This window comes from Varroa jacobsoni, unplaced genomic scaffold, assembly GCF_002532875.2.
Source record: "Varroa jacobsoni isolate VJ856 unplaced genomic scaffold, vjacob_1.0 contig00775, whole genome shotgun sequence".
NCBI lineage: Eukaryota > Metazoa > Arthropoda > Arachnida > Mesostigmata > Varroidae > Varroa > Varroa jacobsoni.
The window spans coordinates 102272-121214 of record NW_019214523.1 but is presented as its reverse complement, the minus strand read 5'-3'; the positions used below and the strand labels follow the sequence as shown (position 1 = coordinate 121214).

At 38.7% G+C, this 18943-nt stretch overlaps 1 protein-coding gene and 1 long non-coding RNA gene across 2 annotated transcripts; one reads left to right on the top strand and one right to left on the bottom strand.

Annotated features, from left to right (window-relative positions):
• Positions 1-692: 692 nt before the first annotated feature.
• LOC111271580 (lysophosphatidylserine lipase ABHD12) lies at positions 693-10553 on the top strand (the record flags this gene model as incomplete). Its single annotated transcript, XM_022852473.1, is given in 6 exon segments — positions 693-5295; positions 6156-6420; positions 6978-7236; positions 8263-8517; positions 8697-8952; positions 9521-10553. Coding segments are annotated over 4 exon segments (1146 nt in total). The 3' UTR covers positions 9949-10553.
• A 38-nt stretch (positions 10554-10591) lies between these two features.
• Positions 10592-12847, bottom strand: LOC111271581 (uncharacterized). Its single transcript, XR_002686957.2, has 2 exons — positions 12409-12847; positions 10592-11319 (listed from the first exon to the last, which is right to left on the bottom strand). It is a non-coding gene; the product is annotated as an uncharacterized LOC111271581 (long non-coding RNA).
• Between the last annotated feature and the right edge of the window lie 6096 nt (positions 12848-18943).

The window sequence follows — 18943 nt, the reverse complement described above, 5'->3', positions numbered from 1 at the left end:
TGCATATATCTACGGAGTATATGTACGCGGAGGTAGCGCATATGCTACTCGTGATGTGATTGATTGTGTTGAATACGACACAAACAATGTTGCTTTCAATTAATGGTCCGTTTAATCAATGATCTATGAATAATGGATTATTTCAGTGGCAAAGAGAAGAATAACGAAAAACAGCGAAAAAATATAACTTTATTAGATATGCCTGTGGGCGCTTTGTGACGTTGTATTGGATTTATGATTCACCGTTTTATCCTTTGAATTCTCCGATAGTTCCCTCTGTGTACCGGCGTACAAATTCAACCTTATTATTATATGTTGGCCAAGCGAATTAAACATGCTATTATTTGCGATCAAAAATCCCACGATCACTTGTAAGGTTTCGTTCTGTAAAGCAAAGTAAGTGAGCTAGCTAAACGATCTATTTGACCCAACTCATAACCGGCGATCTCTCATCTGTTGCACTACGCGAATGGGTACTTGTTTCTTGCACTACTAGTCTTATAAAGTATATTACGAAAAACAAGCGCCTGTACAGTATTCGATATATATAGCCATAGCGACTATTATTAATGATCAATCATTTTAATTTTGCAAAAAAGAGCAAATTGTATAGACAGCAATGTACATATATATACGGAGGAGCTTTAACAGCATTGCGCTTACAATTGTGTGATCATCTACATGCATATATATATATATATATATATATATATATACATATATTATATACATGAGATAAAGAGAGATGGCCTAATAAGAAAAATATATTGATTGATCGGTTACGTCATTGACATACTGCTTGATACTGAATGAAAATAGCAATTGAGTGCACCGCTGCAGCACCACGCATAGATTACCAGTGCTGACACGGCTATTCGAAGCAGTGTGAAGAAAAGTGGCCCTAGGAACTAATTACATTAATTAACAGTTGAAGATATTATATAAGCAACTATCAAGAACTTTGAAAATCCAAAAGGAATGACAAAAAACCGTAATGGCTGGCGTTAACCAATTTTCACATTGGAATGAATCATTAGCACGTTTCACGGTGAGTCCACCTAGAACGCCAGCACCAGCTTCCATGCTGAAGTAATCACTTTTAACCTTGCCATCCAAGTGTATGCATATGAGGCGGACAGCGAATGTTTGAGGCCGACTTCATACCTTTAGTAACCCCTTTCAGAAACTTGGTGAAAACATATCAATTTCTTCAAACTCTTTGGACTTTGGACGAATGAACTAAAATGAACACCTTTATTGACAAGTTTTCATCGCTAAAAAGATAAAAGAAATTTCTGTAAGGATTCCACAAATGACTCATAACTTTCACGTATTACAAAATTAAAAAAGGAAGGACTTTGCACCTCTCATCTATATGGTCTGCGCCTGTCGATCATATGCTCAACATAGATAAACGATATTGTGGAATAGTAGGGATATAGTTACGGAAGTACGCATTAGACAAGAAGTATGAATAGGATATAAAATGGGGTATACAAACACATCGGGAACAATAATAGACGATAATGAATAATAAGGAAATCTAAAGGTCCCGAAGAAGCGAACAAAAGTAATCATGGAGACGACCCGCTTTACGCCAAGATATCAGTTACATCTGTTATTACAACAATGTTATTTTAAGATAAAACGCACACCCTCTCAATAATAATAGCACACACCACTCTAAACACGATATACTGCTCATTAAGACATTAACCTCATAAACATTGCAGCAATGATTATTGTTACACTTTTAGTGTTTGCATGCTATATTATTATTATTCCTATTATCAGTATTATTTATTACCATTTTAAGCAAGACAAATCATATATTTCCTTTACTTCGACGAAGGCGTCTCAATGGGCTGAATACTGAACAGCGGAATGAGGCTATCAGCAAACTGCAAAAACAGACCGTGTATTGCGTAATAGTAGATATGTGGCATAAAAACTACACCTATATCATGTATAACCAACAATATATGTGTTATGTTACATCTGAAAGCCATTCATGGTTTTCGCAATATACTGTCGATAGAGAGGGGGTCAGCTGCGTACAGTTTCGTTGGTAAATATATTTCAATAATACCTTTTCGCATGACTGAGCTTTTCGTATTGTCGAGAATATTTTGGATGCAAGCTTTAACACGCTGTTTGGCTGGTCTAAAAAGCTGCGTGAGACTGAACAGATACTCAAAAAGTGAACATTAAAAAAAAACTAACGGGAAAATGACTGGAGAAAACAATGTTTTTAATTTGTTCTGCGGGTATGGAAAAAGGAGGCAGAACGCCAGTGCTATGTAGAACCAGTGGCAGTACTAGCGATCCGCCTTTCGCAATCAAGAAAGAAACGATTAACGAAAAAAAAGGAAACACTTGAAAAGTATAACAGTCTTCAGCTAGATGTTTGTTACGTGCGAATTTTATGGGTGCCGTTAATTGTGTCTATGGATAGATATATATGATGATATTTAAATGAGTCTGATATAATACCTGATAACAAACAGCCCCAGAAATATTGCAGTGCAAGAAGTATACTCACATGTTTATATCTGAGTACGAGTGGCAGGCAGGCTCGGTTTAGTAATGGCTATCACACGTAAGGATGCTGCAGCCGTTAGGGCCAAACCATACTATCATATACAAACGGATTCACAACAAAAGCTTATGGGTTAGTCTATAAGTATGCGTTGGCAAGTCTACATACGATTAGCTGGCACCAGTAACAGACACCTACGAACATCAGCAATGGCAAATGTAATTAAAATCTCACCATAAAACTTTTTGTTGCGTATCGTTAGTTTACGCATTATATAAAGGCTATATTAGTTATATGTAAGGACAGTGGAAGGTAAAGGCCTAAGTCTAAAATAGGCCTAAAATAAAGGCCTAAGTATAATATTAGAAATCATAATTACTATTTTGACTGAGCTTTTTTTTACACTCGTATCGCACAGCGAAAGTAGAACATGAATCAAAAGCACTTTACTCACGGGGCCACACGTAAACAGCGCTATAGCAAAACCATGTCAGAGCGATGTCACTGATTGAGTGACTAACGAAGTCAATATATAATATAATAGCGTATTACTTCACTATACGTTTATTAGCTAAATTCTTAATATGAGGAAAACAAGATAATAATGATAATGGGGCGTAAGTGATTGTGAAAATAATCATTTGCACTCTATTATCATAGGGATGAAAGGGTAGCATAGACATAAATCCGGAAATAAATAACCTCGTTGATAATTTTATACACCAAATTTGCAAGTACATAATGTCTTCACTTTTAAATAAGACTATCATTGAACAAAGTGACCTAGAATTATAATTAGTGATTTATAACAGTAGGAATGCACTCACGCAATACGTAGTCCTGATCATATATGATTATTACATTCGTAGGTGCAGTTTCTTGAAGTATCTGTTAGTTAAAAAAAAAATAGTAAAACTAGAGCCTTTGTTGGCTTTCAGCCGGCGGAATTGTTCTTTTTTGGATAGAGAACCTGTATGGATAGCTCAGATGATTGTATGGGAAGCAAAGGTTTTAGGTAGCAACGTATCAACTTGACATTCTATTTTGCATAAGCACGGTTATCTATCTGCTGCCTGAAAAGTCATCTTAGTACGATAATTACATAGGAGACTGCACAGGTCTCGACATAAAAGAAAAATCTGACAAACTTGGGTTTTTGTTTATGCAATACCTATAACCTTAAGAAGCAAAAGTTTACGCGACGTAAGCTAAATAGATGCTTCTTTTAATTTTCAAGGCGTATCTTTAGGAAAGAACCTAAAACATAGGTTTCTTATCAGTTCCTTACATAGATAGCAGATATGCTGGTCCTGTACGTAAAACATAAATATAAAGCATGTAAAGGTAAAAGCGAATAACAGATGCCTCTGTCTACACACCTCGTACAAAATGAGCCAAACCGTATTTAGACGTAACTTCTGGACTCGCACCTAGGCCACCATGTGATTCTAATCTTAGCAGGCAAACACGTACATCATATCTGTCATTCTGTAGCAATATGCAATGTGGCATAAATAGTACGATAAATTTGTAACTTTAGGCGAGTTTAGTGAGTACCTAAGATTACCTATCCATTAACTCTCCTTGCCTCCGTTTCAGGCGATAGCCTTTCAGTATATGATCACAAAAAATAAACAAACCATTTAGATTTTTTTGTAATAGTATTTTGTTTCTTAAAATATTAGGTGACTACATTTAGCCAATAACTTCAATATCTCCATCATGTTTTAACTGCAATAATTTACAATTAATTCCTTACTATAATCTTTTTTAACATTTGATTGATAGACAACTTTCGATTAAAAAAAAGCTCAATTTTCTAAGTATTTGTTTGTTTGTTGGAGAGTGTCTGGTGCATACCGAGTTCATTTAAGACTCGAAATACTAAAACGGTCTAATTTGAGGTATTGCACACAAAGGCAGTTCCGAAAACTACCAAGTGTGTTTAAATAGTCGCTAAATGTTGCATTTTTTTACAGCTAAAAATTGTAAGCTTGCTCATTTGTCAGCTCTGTTCCAACTACGGGTCTGTTTGCTTTAAACTTGAGTCTACTTTCGCTCCTTCCTTTTGTATATTAACTCTATATCTATATTGACCTGGTTTCCTTTATTTATCCAAATTATTCCCATTATGGCAGTTTGCCCAACTCGACGGGAAAAACTGCCTTGTATACATAAAATATATCAAGCTAAACGTGCAGATTGGAAAACAGATACAGCGTACCGCTGGCTACTTAAATCAGGTAAAATCTTGCATGCCCAAGACTACAAGGGTATTGTGTGCTCCTACGTGAAAGTAGAACATGCATCTTTGGATACTCATGAACTGCCCAAAATGCGAAATGTGAATAAGGCGCGATTATAAATATTCCAAAATCTTTCATACTGTTCTAGACCAATACTTTTAATAAAAATTATTTTTTAAATAATTCACGTTCACATGTATATTTAGTCTTTTGTAAGCGCTTGTTACGTGTAAGTTATCTGTGGTGATATAGTGAATAAGAGAGAGGTTTGGAGAAATAGTTATTTGAAAGTGCCCGCCCTCGCGTAAGCTAAAAGTTACCGCCCAGCGGCGCACGTCAAGGAGATCAGTATGTGTCAGACAGCAAACCAGCAGTTATTCTAAGCTAAATGCGCTGTCAGCATCCAGCATTGTTGATAGTGCAATTCGTTGAGAAAATAAATCGGCTGCTAGGGACAGGCATCAAAGCTGGACAAGTAACAATATACATATATATTTTATTTACTATCACGTTAGTATACACGCTAATTGTAATGACTGTACGTATGTAATGAAATGCTCGTTTTTGTAAATTTTTATGATTCAAAGATTGTTAACCATATTCCTTACAAAAAGTCATAGCTCATCTTGGAATATAACATAATCACTAATATTACCTTCGATATGGATTAACTGTAATATGTCGAAAATTAATTTTCGGGATCGTTTTCTTGATTACTTTGCTCGTATGTATTCAGTTTATAATATTTGAAGACACAAAGTAACTAGTTTCGATGTTCTTGATTGAATCGTCATATCACTGTTGGAACCGAGCCTATTCAGAGCAGACTATAACAGGAACTGTAATGTATCTGCCCTTTGGAGCAATGAAATCTCACGAACGCCACCTAAGGATTGAGGCGCATACAACTCGAGAGAACACAATGAAGACGTAAAGAAAAGCACGCTTTTCTCTACGTCTTCGTAGACGTTCGTTGTATGCAATCAATAGAGACTTTTTTGAAGAAGCAATATATTAAGGCTCTCTCATATATACGTTTTAGAAAACGCAGTATGCCTATATTTCCATTTGCTTGAAGCGTCTAAACGAAATTAACTCTCACAAACAGTGATACTTTGTGCACTCATATCATTCACTGAAGCAAGTCAGCTTATCGGCACCTCTAAGTAACTGTTTCCATATGAGTTTTTCGTGTACTGGCATCGATCTCGTGTGCAACGATTAGAGACAAGGGGAGAAAACGTATAAGCGGGAACTTTTCGGGATGATTCTGTGCTGGTTTTTGACTGTGCCAACGGCATCGTAGGATCATACAATGTGGCTTTCATTCATTTTGTCTTCGTCTGCATAACGACTCTTGTGCTGTGCAGCGTGCGCTACCCGCTGAGTGACGGGGCTCACATGTGTGCATTGGACGAAATGCGTCCCACGTTAGCTTCAATATTATGTCTGCTTTTTTCCAAGCTGAAAACCTAATTCGCTGGAAGAATCCGTTTCTGACGCACTGCGAGGTTACAGTAACGGCCTTGGTAATAAAGAGTCGATTGACCATCTGTTCTGAAGTTTACTTTCAATGATTTAAATCGACGAAACGGGCAACCTCGAGTGCTTCAAATTGGCAGAATGGAAATGATGGTAAGTTCACGACGCTATTTTCGCTTCTTCGGGGCAAACAAATGAGACTTTCTGTTAAGCTTCAATGGGTTGTAGGCCATCTTGAACCTCCAATCGGAGGTACATGCATTCATCATAAAATGATTCTACTTCTCTTAAATAAAGAATGTCTAACCCAATAAAGCTTAGATTTGGTAGTAGAAGATAAAACCTGTAGTGAGCGTCACAACGGCTCATCATCAAAGATAACAACTATAGTAACACGCTATAGATGATTCTGTGTAGCACTATTGTATGTATATATATATATATATATAACACTATATTGGTGATGTAGCAAGTACAATGTGGCGTTTATAGAAGTAGTTTTCGGAGACCACTGGAAAAGCAGTATTCGAGCTTATTTTTATCATCTAGAGGAACAGGCTGCCTAAAAACAATGTACCGTTAAAGCCAGTGTTGTTAGCTTTCCTAATAACACTAATGAGACTAAATAACAAAGGCAAATTGAAGACTGTAGTGTATTATGCTTTACACAATGTATGTACAATACGTGCTGTTTTCAATTTCCCATGCAGGTGACGTAGGGACGAGAATTCTATAATAGGTGGACGCTTCCCGATCGGAGCGATGAGACTGCTTTGGAATTCACGATGCATTTTCAAACTTTTCCGCGCACTTCTTGGCTTTTACTGTGTACTGCCCGTTGCTTTCTACCTGTCTCCACAGTTACGGCGTATGCTTATATTCGGAACGTATATCATATGGCCATTCCATGACTACAGCAGACCAGAATCGTATGGCCTACCGCACGCTAAGAACTTCTACATCAACTCGGCATGTATCGCACTGTTCTAGTGATTACTAACGTTGTATATTAAAAAGGAGTCTTTGTTACCATGGGTGTCAGCAAAGGCGCCTCGTAAAGTTATGTTACATTTTTAAAATTGCGAAATTAAACTTCCGTGGTCCATAATCAGGTTTAAGATTAGGTTTCGCATCTTGATCTGCTGTAGATATAGTCATACTTATAACTATTATCGAATTTCCTCAGTTATATCATTTTGTACTTTAAAACTTAGAATGTGACTGTGTAATGGATCTTAACAAAAGCTTTTTTTGCGATACTTCGGTTTGTTTAGATAATTCAGTTTAGTTCAAACCTAGCTAATATTTCCTGCTGCCTTCCTGCAAACCTTCATGTTCGTATCTATTATTGTAGAATTAATATGTTATATATATATGGTCAAGGATGTAAAGAATAAAAGCTGCTACTTCAGGTGCAGCTACGGTATGAAAGCCCTGATCAGCAGCCTTGGACGAACAGCGGTTCTTTACAGCCCGAATCCAACGACTTGGCATGCTAAACAGCGATTAAAGGAGAATCAGCCGGCGAAAGCAATCAGATTTATGTCGTATGAGGAGTAAATGACCACACACCGTGCCAAGTCGTTGGATTCGGGCTATGAAGACGTCATGATAGGCAAAAGTTCACGTCGGAGGACTCGTGCAGTTACCAGGAAGGACGCTAGCTGGCAGGCACTGTAGCAATAGGACGCAAAACTGCGAATGGCGCAACCGCACGCGAGGCATGGGGGAGTGTTGCGTGGACGCGGCTGGTAGCGATGGCCGAGTGTTACGATCAAAGATATAAATAATAAAAACGAATAGTTCGGACGCGGTTAGGGTATAAATGCAATAGCCGCTAGCTAATACCTTTACAGTTCCCGACCAACGGCCCAGTCCTTCTCGATATATACATGTAATAGTCATTATGTAATTACGCTATATAATCATAAGATTATGATATTCCAAGAATAATAATAATTTTATTTACGTTCGATTATTGATGCAATTGCACAGGTAGGTGATATCCGATTAGGCACGTGGTATATACCCCCTAAAGGCTTCTGGAAGCAACTAGAAAGGCATTCTAGTCGAGAGCCTGAGGCCTGGATGTTCCAAGATCGACGACCTGTTATAATCTACTATCATGGCCATGCCAACTGTCGAGCCTGTGACTACCGAATTGGATTATATAGGGCACTTTCGCAGAGTGAAAAACTTGACGCCCATGTTTTTGCTATCGATTACCGAGGATTTGGAGATTCAACCAAAGTACGGGTGCAATTGAACTCTTTGTTACAAGAATTAAAACAAATTTACACAACGCAAACATCTATGATTTCAGGCTTATCATGCGAGGAGCGCTGCCATTGCAGTAATTATTTTATGCCTTATATTGTTTAATATGTATAATATTCATAAAAAAAACAATGCGCGTTTTCCGAATTTAGCTTCTTCCAGATCGTGAGGGAGTACTGCATGACGCGACTGTGGCTTTTGACTACGTCCGAAAACTGTTAAAAAATGACGAGTCGCGTATTCTTATCTGGGGGCATTCTCTAGGTACAGCTGTAGTCATGCAGCTTGCAGAGGCTTTCACCGAATTAAAACGAAATCCAATGGGAGTTATACTGGAAGCTCCGTTCAACTCGCTTGTCGAGGCTTCTTTAGAGTGGCCGTTGGGAAAGCCCTACAAGTACTTCCCTGGTAAGACCAAACGCTTTATATTTTGTATCTGCAATATAATCAACACATAAGCTTTTTCTATGAGAATAAAATATTTTAGAATTTTTTAAATGACTGATAGACGAAAAGAGGTGATACAGGCTAGCTAAATCATTTCTTCAAAAGTTTAACCTTTTTTGTACCAAAATATGCCGAAGATATTTATTAATTTGGAATCGTATATGATTTCTCCGTCACAAAATATCTACCTCAATCTGGTTGAATAACCAAATCTTCAATGGTATGCTCTCTTCGGTGCTTGAACATTTACTGATTATAACTCATGTACATACATTATATATGTCTACTGTGATCTGGCTTCTTCCCACATAATTTAAGTTTAAGGTTTTCGCTAAGACGCCAGCGTGGAAATGCGTTTTAAAATGTTAATATCTATACTAGATGTTTTTTCTGCTTTTTTTTTTCATTCATTGAATGGTGCTCCAATTTTATCCTCCAGTCCGATTTTTTGTTTTAGTAAAAACTGAATTGCGTCTCGCATACTTAGTTATTTACAAGGTCATAGATAATTTCTTCTATCGATTCGCAGGGATTTCAACGATATTCGGCACGCTTCGTGATGATGACGAGACGTTCTTCGAGTCGGAACAACTTGCGGGATCAGTTCGTTTGCCTATGCTCATTATGCACTCCCCTGATGATGCCTTAGTACCCTATTCTCTTGGCGTAAAATTATTTGAGCGTCTTCGAGTTTTGTGCCCCGTGCAGCCACGATTCTATAAAGTAAACGACACATACGGGCCCGGCCATCGCTATATTCATCTTGACCCAGGAGTGCAGTCTGCGGTCGCAGATTTTATTCAGTCATTTAATAAACCTGTACCTGATAAACGAGCGGATCGAATAATTACAAAACTACAAACGCCTGAAGAAATATTAACTCACGATTTTAGCGGAGACGAAACTGGCCTTGGGGCTTCTACAGAGACCGGCTCAACGCCATTAACATACAAATAGCGATAACTGTGGATCGAAACGCGAAACTGTTTTAGCTACGCAACTTAATGTGACAGTAGAATTTAAAGCTAAATACTAATCAAATAAGTGATCCAGGGAGAAGCTTACAGATATAGATGAAAATACGTCTACAACGCTCTAAAGCTCTGGACTGAGTGCTGAGCTCTGCAGGTAGTACGCTTCTAGCATATAAAGTAAAGGTAATCTTATTTGTATCCCATCGAAATATTTTATAGTGAATTAATCGTTGAACATACAGGTATTTACAGTTATGAGCTTTTAAAAGGGGAGAAGACCGAAGTAGCGACATTTGACAACTGTTGAAGGCACGGAGATAGGTATGCAGACAGACTGCATCAGAAGACTAAACGACTTTTAGGTGGAAACTGAGTAACGTTGAGGCTGTTAACTTCATCATTTGGTTCAATGCGTCGACCGAATCGCTATGTTAGTCATCTTCAAACGTACATTTTCCTTTTATCAAAGCATTTGTGTGCAAGATGGACCCAAAACTTTGGGGTGCAAGACTGTGGATGGGGGTACAGTCGTACATAGTGTGTAACATTGTGTGGCTTATTTATCAAAATAAAAATATCACTTCGTAATAGACCTTTTTTCAGTTAAATACATCCTAATCGACAAGTAATTTTTAGACCACTTATTTTAAGCGGTCGTGTTTTATTGTGTTCACAATGAACTCACTTGTATAACAAGAGAATTATAAGTAATTGTGGGGATCATTTTATCGAGAATCTGTAGCTAATATATGAAATAAAATGGCTAGTAGACGCAACTATGATTAGATGAGTACTCGATCGGGGCGAGTAGAAAATAGCGTCTTGCTCGTAATTTTTTTTTACTCGTAATTCTTTCAATGAAAAGCTTATTAGTACGTAGTGATAGTGACGTATACAGGGAAAATGGAGCTTTGTAAAATTACTGCGAAATCGTGTGCACCAGAACAAGCCAGATCCTTCGAACGCTCCTAAAATAGCATTAACGATTTTACTAATATCGGCTTTCTTGAGAAACGTTTTGATAATATCTTAGACTATTTACCAAATACTGTCTCCTAATAGTGATTACTTTAAGATATATTTTCATTTTTCAGCTCCGTAAATAATTTCGGTCAGTCTCTCACGAGCCTATGCGTTGCTGCTCCGCTTACAATAGAATGAGGCCCCCGGTATCGACGTTGCAACTTTTTGGATAGCTCCAGCGTTTTCAGTGCAACTCTGCCGGCACGTTTTTATCATTTTCGATTTTCTCTAGGGCGGACTTTTGTTGCCTGAATCCCGTTTTCGGCTGCCGATACCAGAATCGAATCCGTGCTCATACTCGTGCAACTATTCGCGCTATACGGCACGGTAACTGAAAAACAATTTAAACGGCAACCCGTTTATGGATCTGTAAGATGAAAAGGCACCTATGGTAGCAGCTTCTGGTCGTTCATAAATCAAAGCGAGAAACTAATTATGGCGAAAAACAGCGCGTCGTCCTCAGAATTTGAGCGAAGATTAGTTGTTACTCAAATTTTTCGCGCTGAACTAACACGAATTTTTTGCTCAGACTCGATTGCCTGCGTTACTGCGACCTACGAAAAGCCAAAAAAAAGACTTTCATGAAGTAACCCGCAAGATCCGCAGTAGGGCTTAGATTTAGATGGCTTGAAAACGTATCAAGCAGGCTCAAAAAGCCATCTATCGTACACCTAAACTTCGAGATACACAAATTATTCGCCGGTTTAAAGAGAAGAATATTAATTTCCGATAGGGCCGTCTGTATGGGCTCTAATGGTAAAATTTTTTGAGCCTTTTTGCACCTTTTACACTTGTTGGCAGTTTCTGGCTTCTGTATTTCTAATATTGTTAGCCTGTTTTAATGCAACGCACTTCAGCGATCCGACTTTATCAGAAAGTCTTCTTTTCTAATATGGTTCAACACAAGGAAACTGATGCGTATTCGTAAATTTGTTATAATTATTATACTCACGGTTATTTACGAATTAACAAATATTTTAAAAATTATTCGTGAGCAGTTTAGGCCCTGAGTTGGACAAACATACCCATCAGAAACAGCACCTTTTATCGAACGTGAAAAAGTTAGGTGAACCATTTATCTTTACTTAATTATTAAAATAAATTTATCAGTAACGTTGGGTATTTTTTTGAAGAAATCTTTTGTCAACAGAGATATATAACCTAATAGTTAGCTAGCGAGTAGTATTGTTTTCATTGCCAAAATTTTGCGATTAAAGGTATCTGAGAGATATATTGTTGAAGTATCACATTAAGACGAAGCTGGACATTTTCCTGGAGTTCAGGTATTACCGACGAGTTATTATACAAAGCAACACATAAATAGGCTCACAGTTATGAAAGACGTGATGCACAAGTTTAGAAAGAACTGACACGTTTTTTCCTTTTATAGATTTCTATTTTATAACTTTATTTACCTTACCTTTGTCTCCAACAAAACGTTTCAAATTGAGGTAGTTGGTTAGAACGAAAACCCTACGCCATGCTGCTTTCCGGAAATAAACAGGAGACAGAAATGCGAGGGTAACGCTCGACACAAGAACCATAGGCAACATCATGGACCGACACACCTTTTATGTAGCTCCGACAAATTTCTTCAATTGAAAATGTCTTGTCGATTACAATATTCGCCAGAATAAGCACACTTAAGAAAAATATGAAATCTCAAGTTGTGTACGAAATGCTTTTGGCTTAGAAGAACTGATTTAAGTTGAAAGTCTAAATACGGCTGTGCGGCAAGACAAAGACAATTTCGAAAGCTGTTTAAGAAACAAAACATTGTCCAGTATACTTTGGCCACTACTAACTACTGCAACTAATGAAATACCACGTCACTAAAAAAGTTCGAGTGATCCAGCGAAACAACTGACCTCATCTGTTGTTTTCGTGCATGCCATCGTTTACCATACAAAATGTCATCGTTTTATGTCAACTTGGACAACTTGAGATACGTTTCGTAGCTACGTTCACGTAACAGCGCCAGGTAGAGACTACGATATCACATTCACACGCTCAATGACACACACTGCTCTTTTGGTGATGCTCAAATATTGTCGGTTTTATATGGTAGAGGCGGGCTTTACTAGACGCTGCTAAAGTCACACGGTCGAGACCGCATAGCTTCGACTTCTATGGGCAGATACGTCGGTACTTCATGGTACCACGGGGAATAGTGATTAGCAGGTTTAAAGCAAACACCTGAATGTAGCACTAGCTGCAAAATGTAACTTATCTTGGAACAGATAGATGGCTTCGACGGACACCAGCAAAACTACAATGGGCTGAAGGTGGACAAGCTATGAACGGCATATCATAGTTCAAGGAGCAAGTTCATCAAACTATGAAAATTCCGCGCGAAAAGCGCGCAGTCATCGCAATTTCTAGTGGTCGGGCAACAGGTTTGAGTACAACCCATGGATGCTTTATCGAGAACATCAAGAATCTGTACAGCAACGGGTATTAAATAATTGGAAATATACGACGCTTTATTGTGATCGTTAGCACAAGTGATAGAGCGAATAATTCTCAACGCCTGTATCTGTAGCAAGCATCATCTTAACAGTACCAAATAGTCCGCAACCCAGCAGTGCATCGACCCCAACGATGCATCAGAAGAGCGAGCCAGAGATGAACTTACTCACTGAAAATCGTGCCGGCTCACAGATGACGACGATAGGGACTCAAACATGGCCGAGAGTTGACAAAGCACAACGGAAAAATCATAAAACAAGTCGACCATCACTTGTTGGTCACTCGCAAATCGCAAAAAATCCTAATGTCACCACCATTCGCGAACGTACAAGATGGCCACCTGGTGACAATGAAAACAACGCCAATCGCTCAGCTGAGATATCCAACTAGGGCGAACGCAGCGCAGCAGCGATCACGTATTTTCAACTCAAAAACCGCGTTACCAGGTGGAGAAACACACATAGTTAGATCCGTTTTTTCCCCAGCTAGCGAAAAATGCGCCATCATTCTTTATGACTGACCTTCTTGCATTTCTCGCTTAAATCGTTTCTTCTGTCTTGCCAGGAATGTTCCGGCCAACTCTTAAAAAATTTGCAGCTAGTTTTTGAGATCCTCCTCGTTGCCAAATAAACTACTACGAATTTCATTCTCGAATAATTAATAACGATGGTAATTTTTCACCCTGAAATCTGTAGAGTGGTGGGTACAAAAGAATCTCTCACCCAATGCGACTTTAACGGGTGTAACATATATAAACTGGCGTCGTCATAAAGATGACCTGGTCCTCTTCATCTAGTGTTTTCTGATGGATAGTTTCGTTCTTTCGGGACAAATGATATATAGACCCTCATTGACAGTCCATCCTGTTTCAAACATTTTCTAGTGTCCAAGGCCTTTTCGGCTTTTCCAAATGCAACTTGTGGGCGTTTTAGGGCGACGATCTAGCTCAACTATGGGCCTAGACATATGTCTCGAAGTTCACCTTCCCTTCTCTGCTTCACATTGACATAGCGACGTCATATCTTAAAACAACAACAATTCTATGTAAAAGCTTGCAATTGTGACTTTACGCTGCTTAATGCCGGGCGAGTTGTTGAGAGACAATGAGAAGTTATGTTTGCCAGTACCCTTTGCTTAGTCTATGCGGCACCTAGGCTGCCAATTTTTAAGCAAATCCCATAGAAGTAAGGTGTCTGTGGATGTGTTTATTACTGCGGTTTATCTTTTGAGCTAATTCAAGGATCGCTGATCGGCTATATTTCTTTACGAATGCCTCAAAATGGTCCCCATCGACCTCGGGTAGCCGACCGGAGAGGTGCATTTTGCAGTTTCAAGGTAGCGTTATTGGGCGACACAACCTACTTTTGAGCAATCTGCTTGAGCATGCGATCCACACGACAGACGTCCGCGCTGCGTCAGCAAACTTGGCCTCGACAAACGCCAAAGAGAGCAGGTACCGAAAACGCACGTTTGTTCACAAGGGTCACCCGTCTTTAGAACCCGAACTCCATGAAGAATTCCATTCATTGCCCAATAAACTTACAACAGCTTATGAAGGAAAGATAGCATTACTGAACGGTAAAGAAACAACCAAAGGAAAAGAAAACGTTTGAAAATTATTACTTATGCAACAGCCTAATACAATTATAAATAACAAAATAATACGTAACATTCAAGAAACAAATAAGTCATCCACATTTTTACATATGAATGAAAGCACTAAACATTTTCAAGTGTACCTGCAGTTTTGGCCTAAAAATGCCTTATTTGATAATGCAGCCACAATGGCAATTGGTAAAAATTCGGGATGCTGGAATCCGCTACAACATTGCCAGGTGCATAGCGGATAACATTTTTTTTTACCATTCTGATAACCCGTTGTAAACATCAGATGTATAATGAACTTGACCTGTAACATCATTCATCCTAATGTAGTGAAAGAGAAAAAAGTTACAGGAAATTGTTATTTCAAAATACATACTTACGGTCGCCACCCACGGACCATCGCCCAATGTCGTATGTCGCGCAATGGGCCGTCGGTAGGAAATGAAACTGACAGCTACCCTACGACTCTTTCTTTGTTAATACCGATCATGTTTTTTTACCAGTTTATGTTTACACCATGCCTATAAATACCAATTCTTGAATGCAGTTACGTATAAGTAATACGCCGTAGAACTTTGCCAGCCCATCTTAAAGGATCAAATTAGTGCAACTTAGGCTTTCGTTCAATGTAGACTCAAAGACAGAGTTGTTATACAAGTGAACAACTAAGTGTTGATGCCAAAGATTATGATTTGTGTAAAGTACTATTTCGAAAGATTTTGTGTGAAAGAAACAGCTTAGACGTTTTCAGCGTAAGTGAAATGCGTACGACGTTAATGTACAGCAGATTATAATAATAACTGTATTATAAATACAATATAAGCTATAAGTGCTATAAGACACTGTGGCTGTTAACTCATAGAGCTGGAGTGTCGTTGTTAGGCCAAACGCACCTTGTACGGCAAATCGCATCTTCCGGTTCAACTGGCCCTCAAGGGATTGCATCATTTATTTAGGTCTTGGTTTTCTAGATCCGCCTGAAATGCCATTGCGCTGGTATTCGAACCTAGTAAACTTTCGCGAAACAATATCAGAATTCTTAAAAAAAACTACTGTGTAGTTACACCATACATAATGGTTTAGAAGTTTGTTGTAAGTTCTGTTGCCTGATGTCGAAATGCGGAGTTAGCTATATTTATCAACTTCAACTTATCTCGAAGTTGTAAGCCTACTTGTTTCTCATACCTATCTTTTGAGGAAGTATACTGACTAAATTAATTGCATTAGACTTAATCATAAAATAGTCGGGGTAGTATCAAAGCAGGATCAGGGTCAGAGGCAGGTATATGGCAAGCTTATAGTTGTTGGCTGGAAGAGATCGAGACGGGCGTGCTGCTGCGTGGCGGTACTGATTTTGGCAACAGGAAGGTGCTTGAATATTCGTTCAAAATATATACAGCTGAAATGAAAGCCCATAATCCGATAGTGCCAAAATCCAATTGCAAGCTGAGTGGCGGTGCATAACATCAAGATGAAGCTGGTGGCATATCGCTAAAACTTGTCCTTACACCTATGGGTGAGCTAGTAAGACTTTTCCAAGTTGTAAGATATTTCGAAACCCCGTTCGTCGTTTGAACATATGTTTCGGATTCTCTGTTCTGTAAAATATAACACGTTTAATCTAATAATATTTACGAAACTATGATGAGTCTTACAATTGCTTATTATAAGGAATAAGTTTAATAAGAGCTCTATAATAAATATTATGTACTATAATAATAATAAATGCTCGATATACACGTCACATATCGTTTGAACTCTGCTGATAAGCCCACAGGCCCAATGTGACGCTGGCAATCAAGATTATAGTCGTTGTTCTAGTCTGCACGGAAAACAGTATGTTTCCTTTACTGCCCACAACATCTGTCCGGAACTTTAGTTCACTGCCCTCAGTTCATCCGGAACTGTCTTAGTTCAAGCCACGCGTGTGTACATCTTTTTTTCATTTGCGCAGATAACGTAGTAACAGAAGTTCCATGACACAGAGCTATTCCCTAATCCGAATGGTGAGACGGCGCCGGACCTTGCAAACAATCTTATGGCTACTGCTCATCCTCCTGAGCGCTTACTCTGTGATCCCTACTGCCTTCTACTTATCATCATTAGTACGGCGTACGCTCATATTCGGCACGTTTGTCGTTTGGCCATCCCACGACTACAGCAAACCAGAACTGTATGGCCCACCACACGCCAAGAATTTCTACATCAAGTCGGTACGTTTCATATCATCATGAGTAATTATCCTGCCTGATAGCAAAAGAGCTTCTGTTTCCGTCGGCATTAGCGAAAACGCCTTTTAGGTGTATGTTAGGTTTTCCAAACTATTGTAGCAGAGCTGAGGGATTGTTCAAAAGTGTCAAACAACAAATTCAAGTAAGTAAGACTCGAGGTTTGTTTTAAAATGTTTTTTCCTGTTCTGTCTCTTTTTTCGCCACGCTATACCCACGCTGATCATCTTAATTGACCAGAGAGTGAATTTTATTCGTTATGAGATATGAATCGAGCTTGGATGTCTAGAGTGAGCTATATTTTTGTTAACAAACATTCATATGTACGCACCACGTACGATACTATACTACTCTGGGAGAAATAATTTAGTTGACTTCTTGTCATTGGTACAATTGTGCAGGTGGGTGATACCCGTCTAGGCACGTGGTATATACCTCCTAAAGGCTTCTGGAAGCAACTAGAAAATTGTTCGAGTCTGGCGCCTGGGTCATGGATGTTCCTGGATAAGCGAGCTGTCATCATCTACTATTATGGCTTTGGTGCCTGTCGAGCTTGTGACTATCGACTGGAACTATATAAGACACTTTATCAAAGTGAAAGAATTTACGCCCATGTTTTCGCTGTCGATTACCGAGGATTTGGAGATTCGACTAAGGTGCGGCGATGCTGATTCGTTCATGTTAAAATGAAAACGAATTTGAACATCGTTGTGCCTTTTGACTAACATCTGAGCAGCATTGGCCGTTACAATGTTATTATTAAACGTATCCATTGCACATTATTTCCATTAGGAGTAATGTGCGCCTTATACATCTAGCTTCTTCCAGATCGTAAAGGACTACTGCATGACGCGACCGTGACCATTTACTACGTCCGAAGGTTGTTGAAAGACGATGAGTCGCGCATTCTTATCTGGGGGCATTCTCTTGGCACTGCTATAGTGATGCAGCTCGCAGAAGCATTAACCAAGTTAAAACAAAGCCCCATGGGAATCTCCGTTCAACTCGATCGTTGAGGCCTCTTTGGACTTTCCCATTGGAAAGCCCTATAAATATCTCCCTGGTAAATTCAGTGCTTGATATGTTATATTTTACCGTATGGTTTGGACGTCATTGAATCTTTCCGCGACAGTAGATATTTTGCGATTCTCCAAGTGACAATTAAACAATAACAGGCGATGTGACATGAAAGCTAACTAAGATATTTCCCTTAAAAGGTGAACCTTTCAGATGTCGATCGCATCTTATTAACCTTTGTGGAACTCTGCAAAATGCATAAGGAAGTTACATTTTTAGCTCCTCTAAATATAAGATTTGTCCATAATATAATATTCTTAGTATTTGGACGTTTGCGGATCACTACAGTTGACGTACATTTTTCACATGTCTTCTACGATTTCGTTTACACCCACAAAATCAAACATGACTGAGGTATGGCCTTTGCCCAGATATTTTGTTCCTATTATTTTCTGGTTTTTCAAAATGTAACATCGTTTTTTTTTCGTTGGAAAAATTTTACTCCACTCAACTCGTCTATGTTTGGTTTATGAGCAGCGACTGTATTGTGTCTCGCGGTGAGCAGGGATTTCAATGATACTCGATACGCTTCGAAAAGATGACGACACGTTTTTTGAATCAGACCAACTTGTGGAA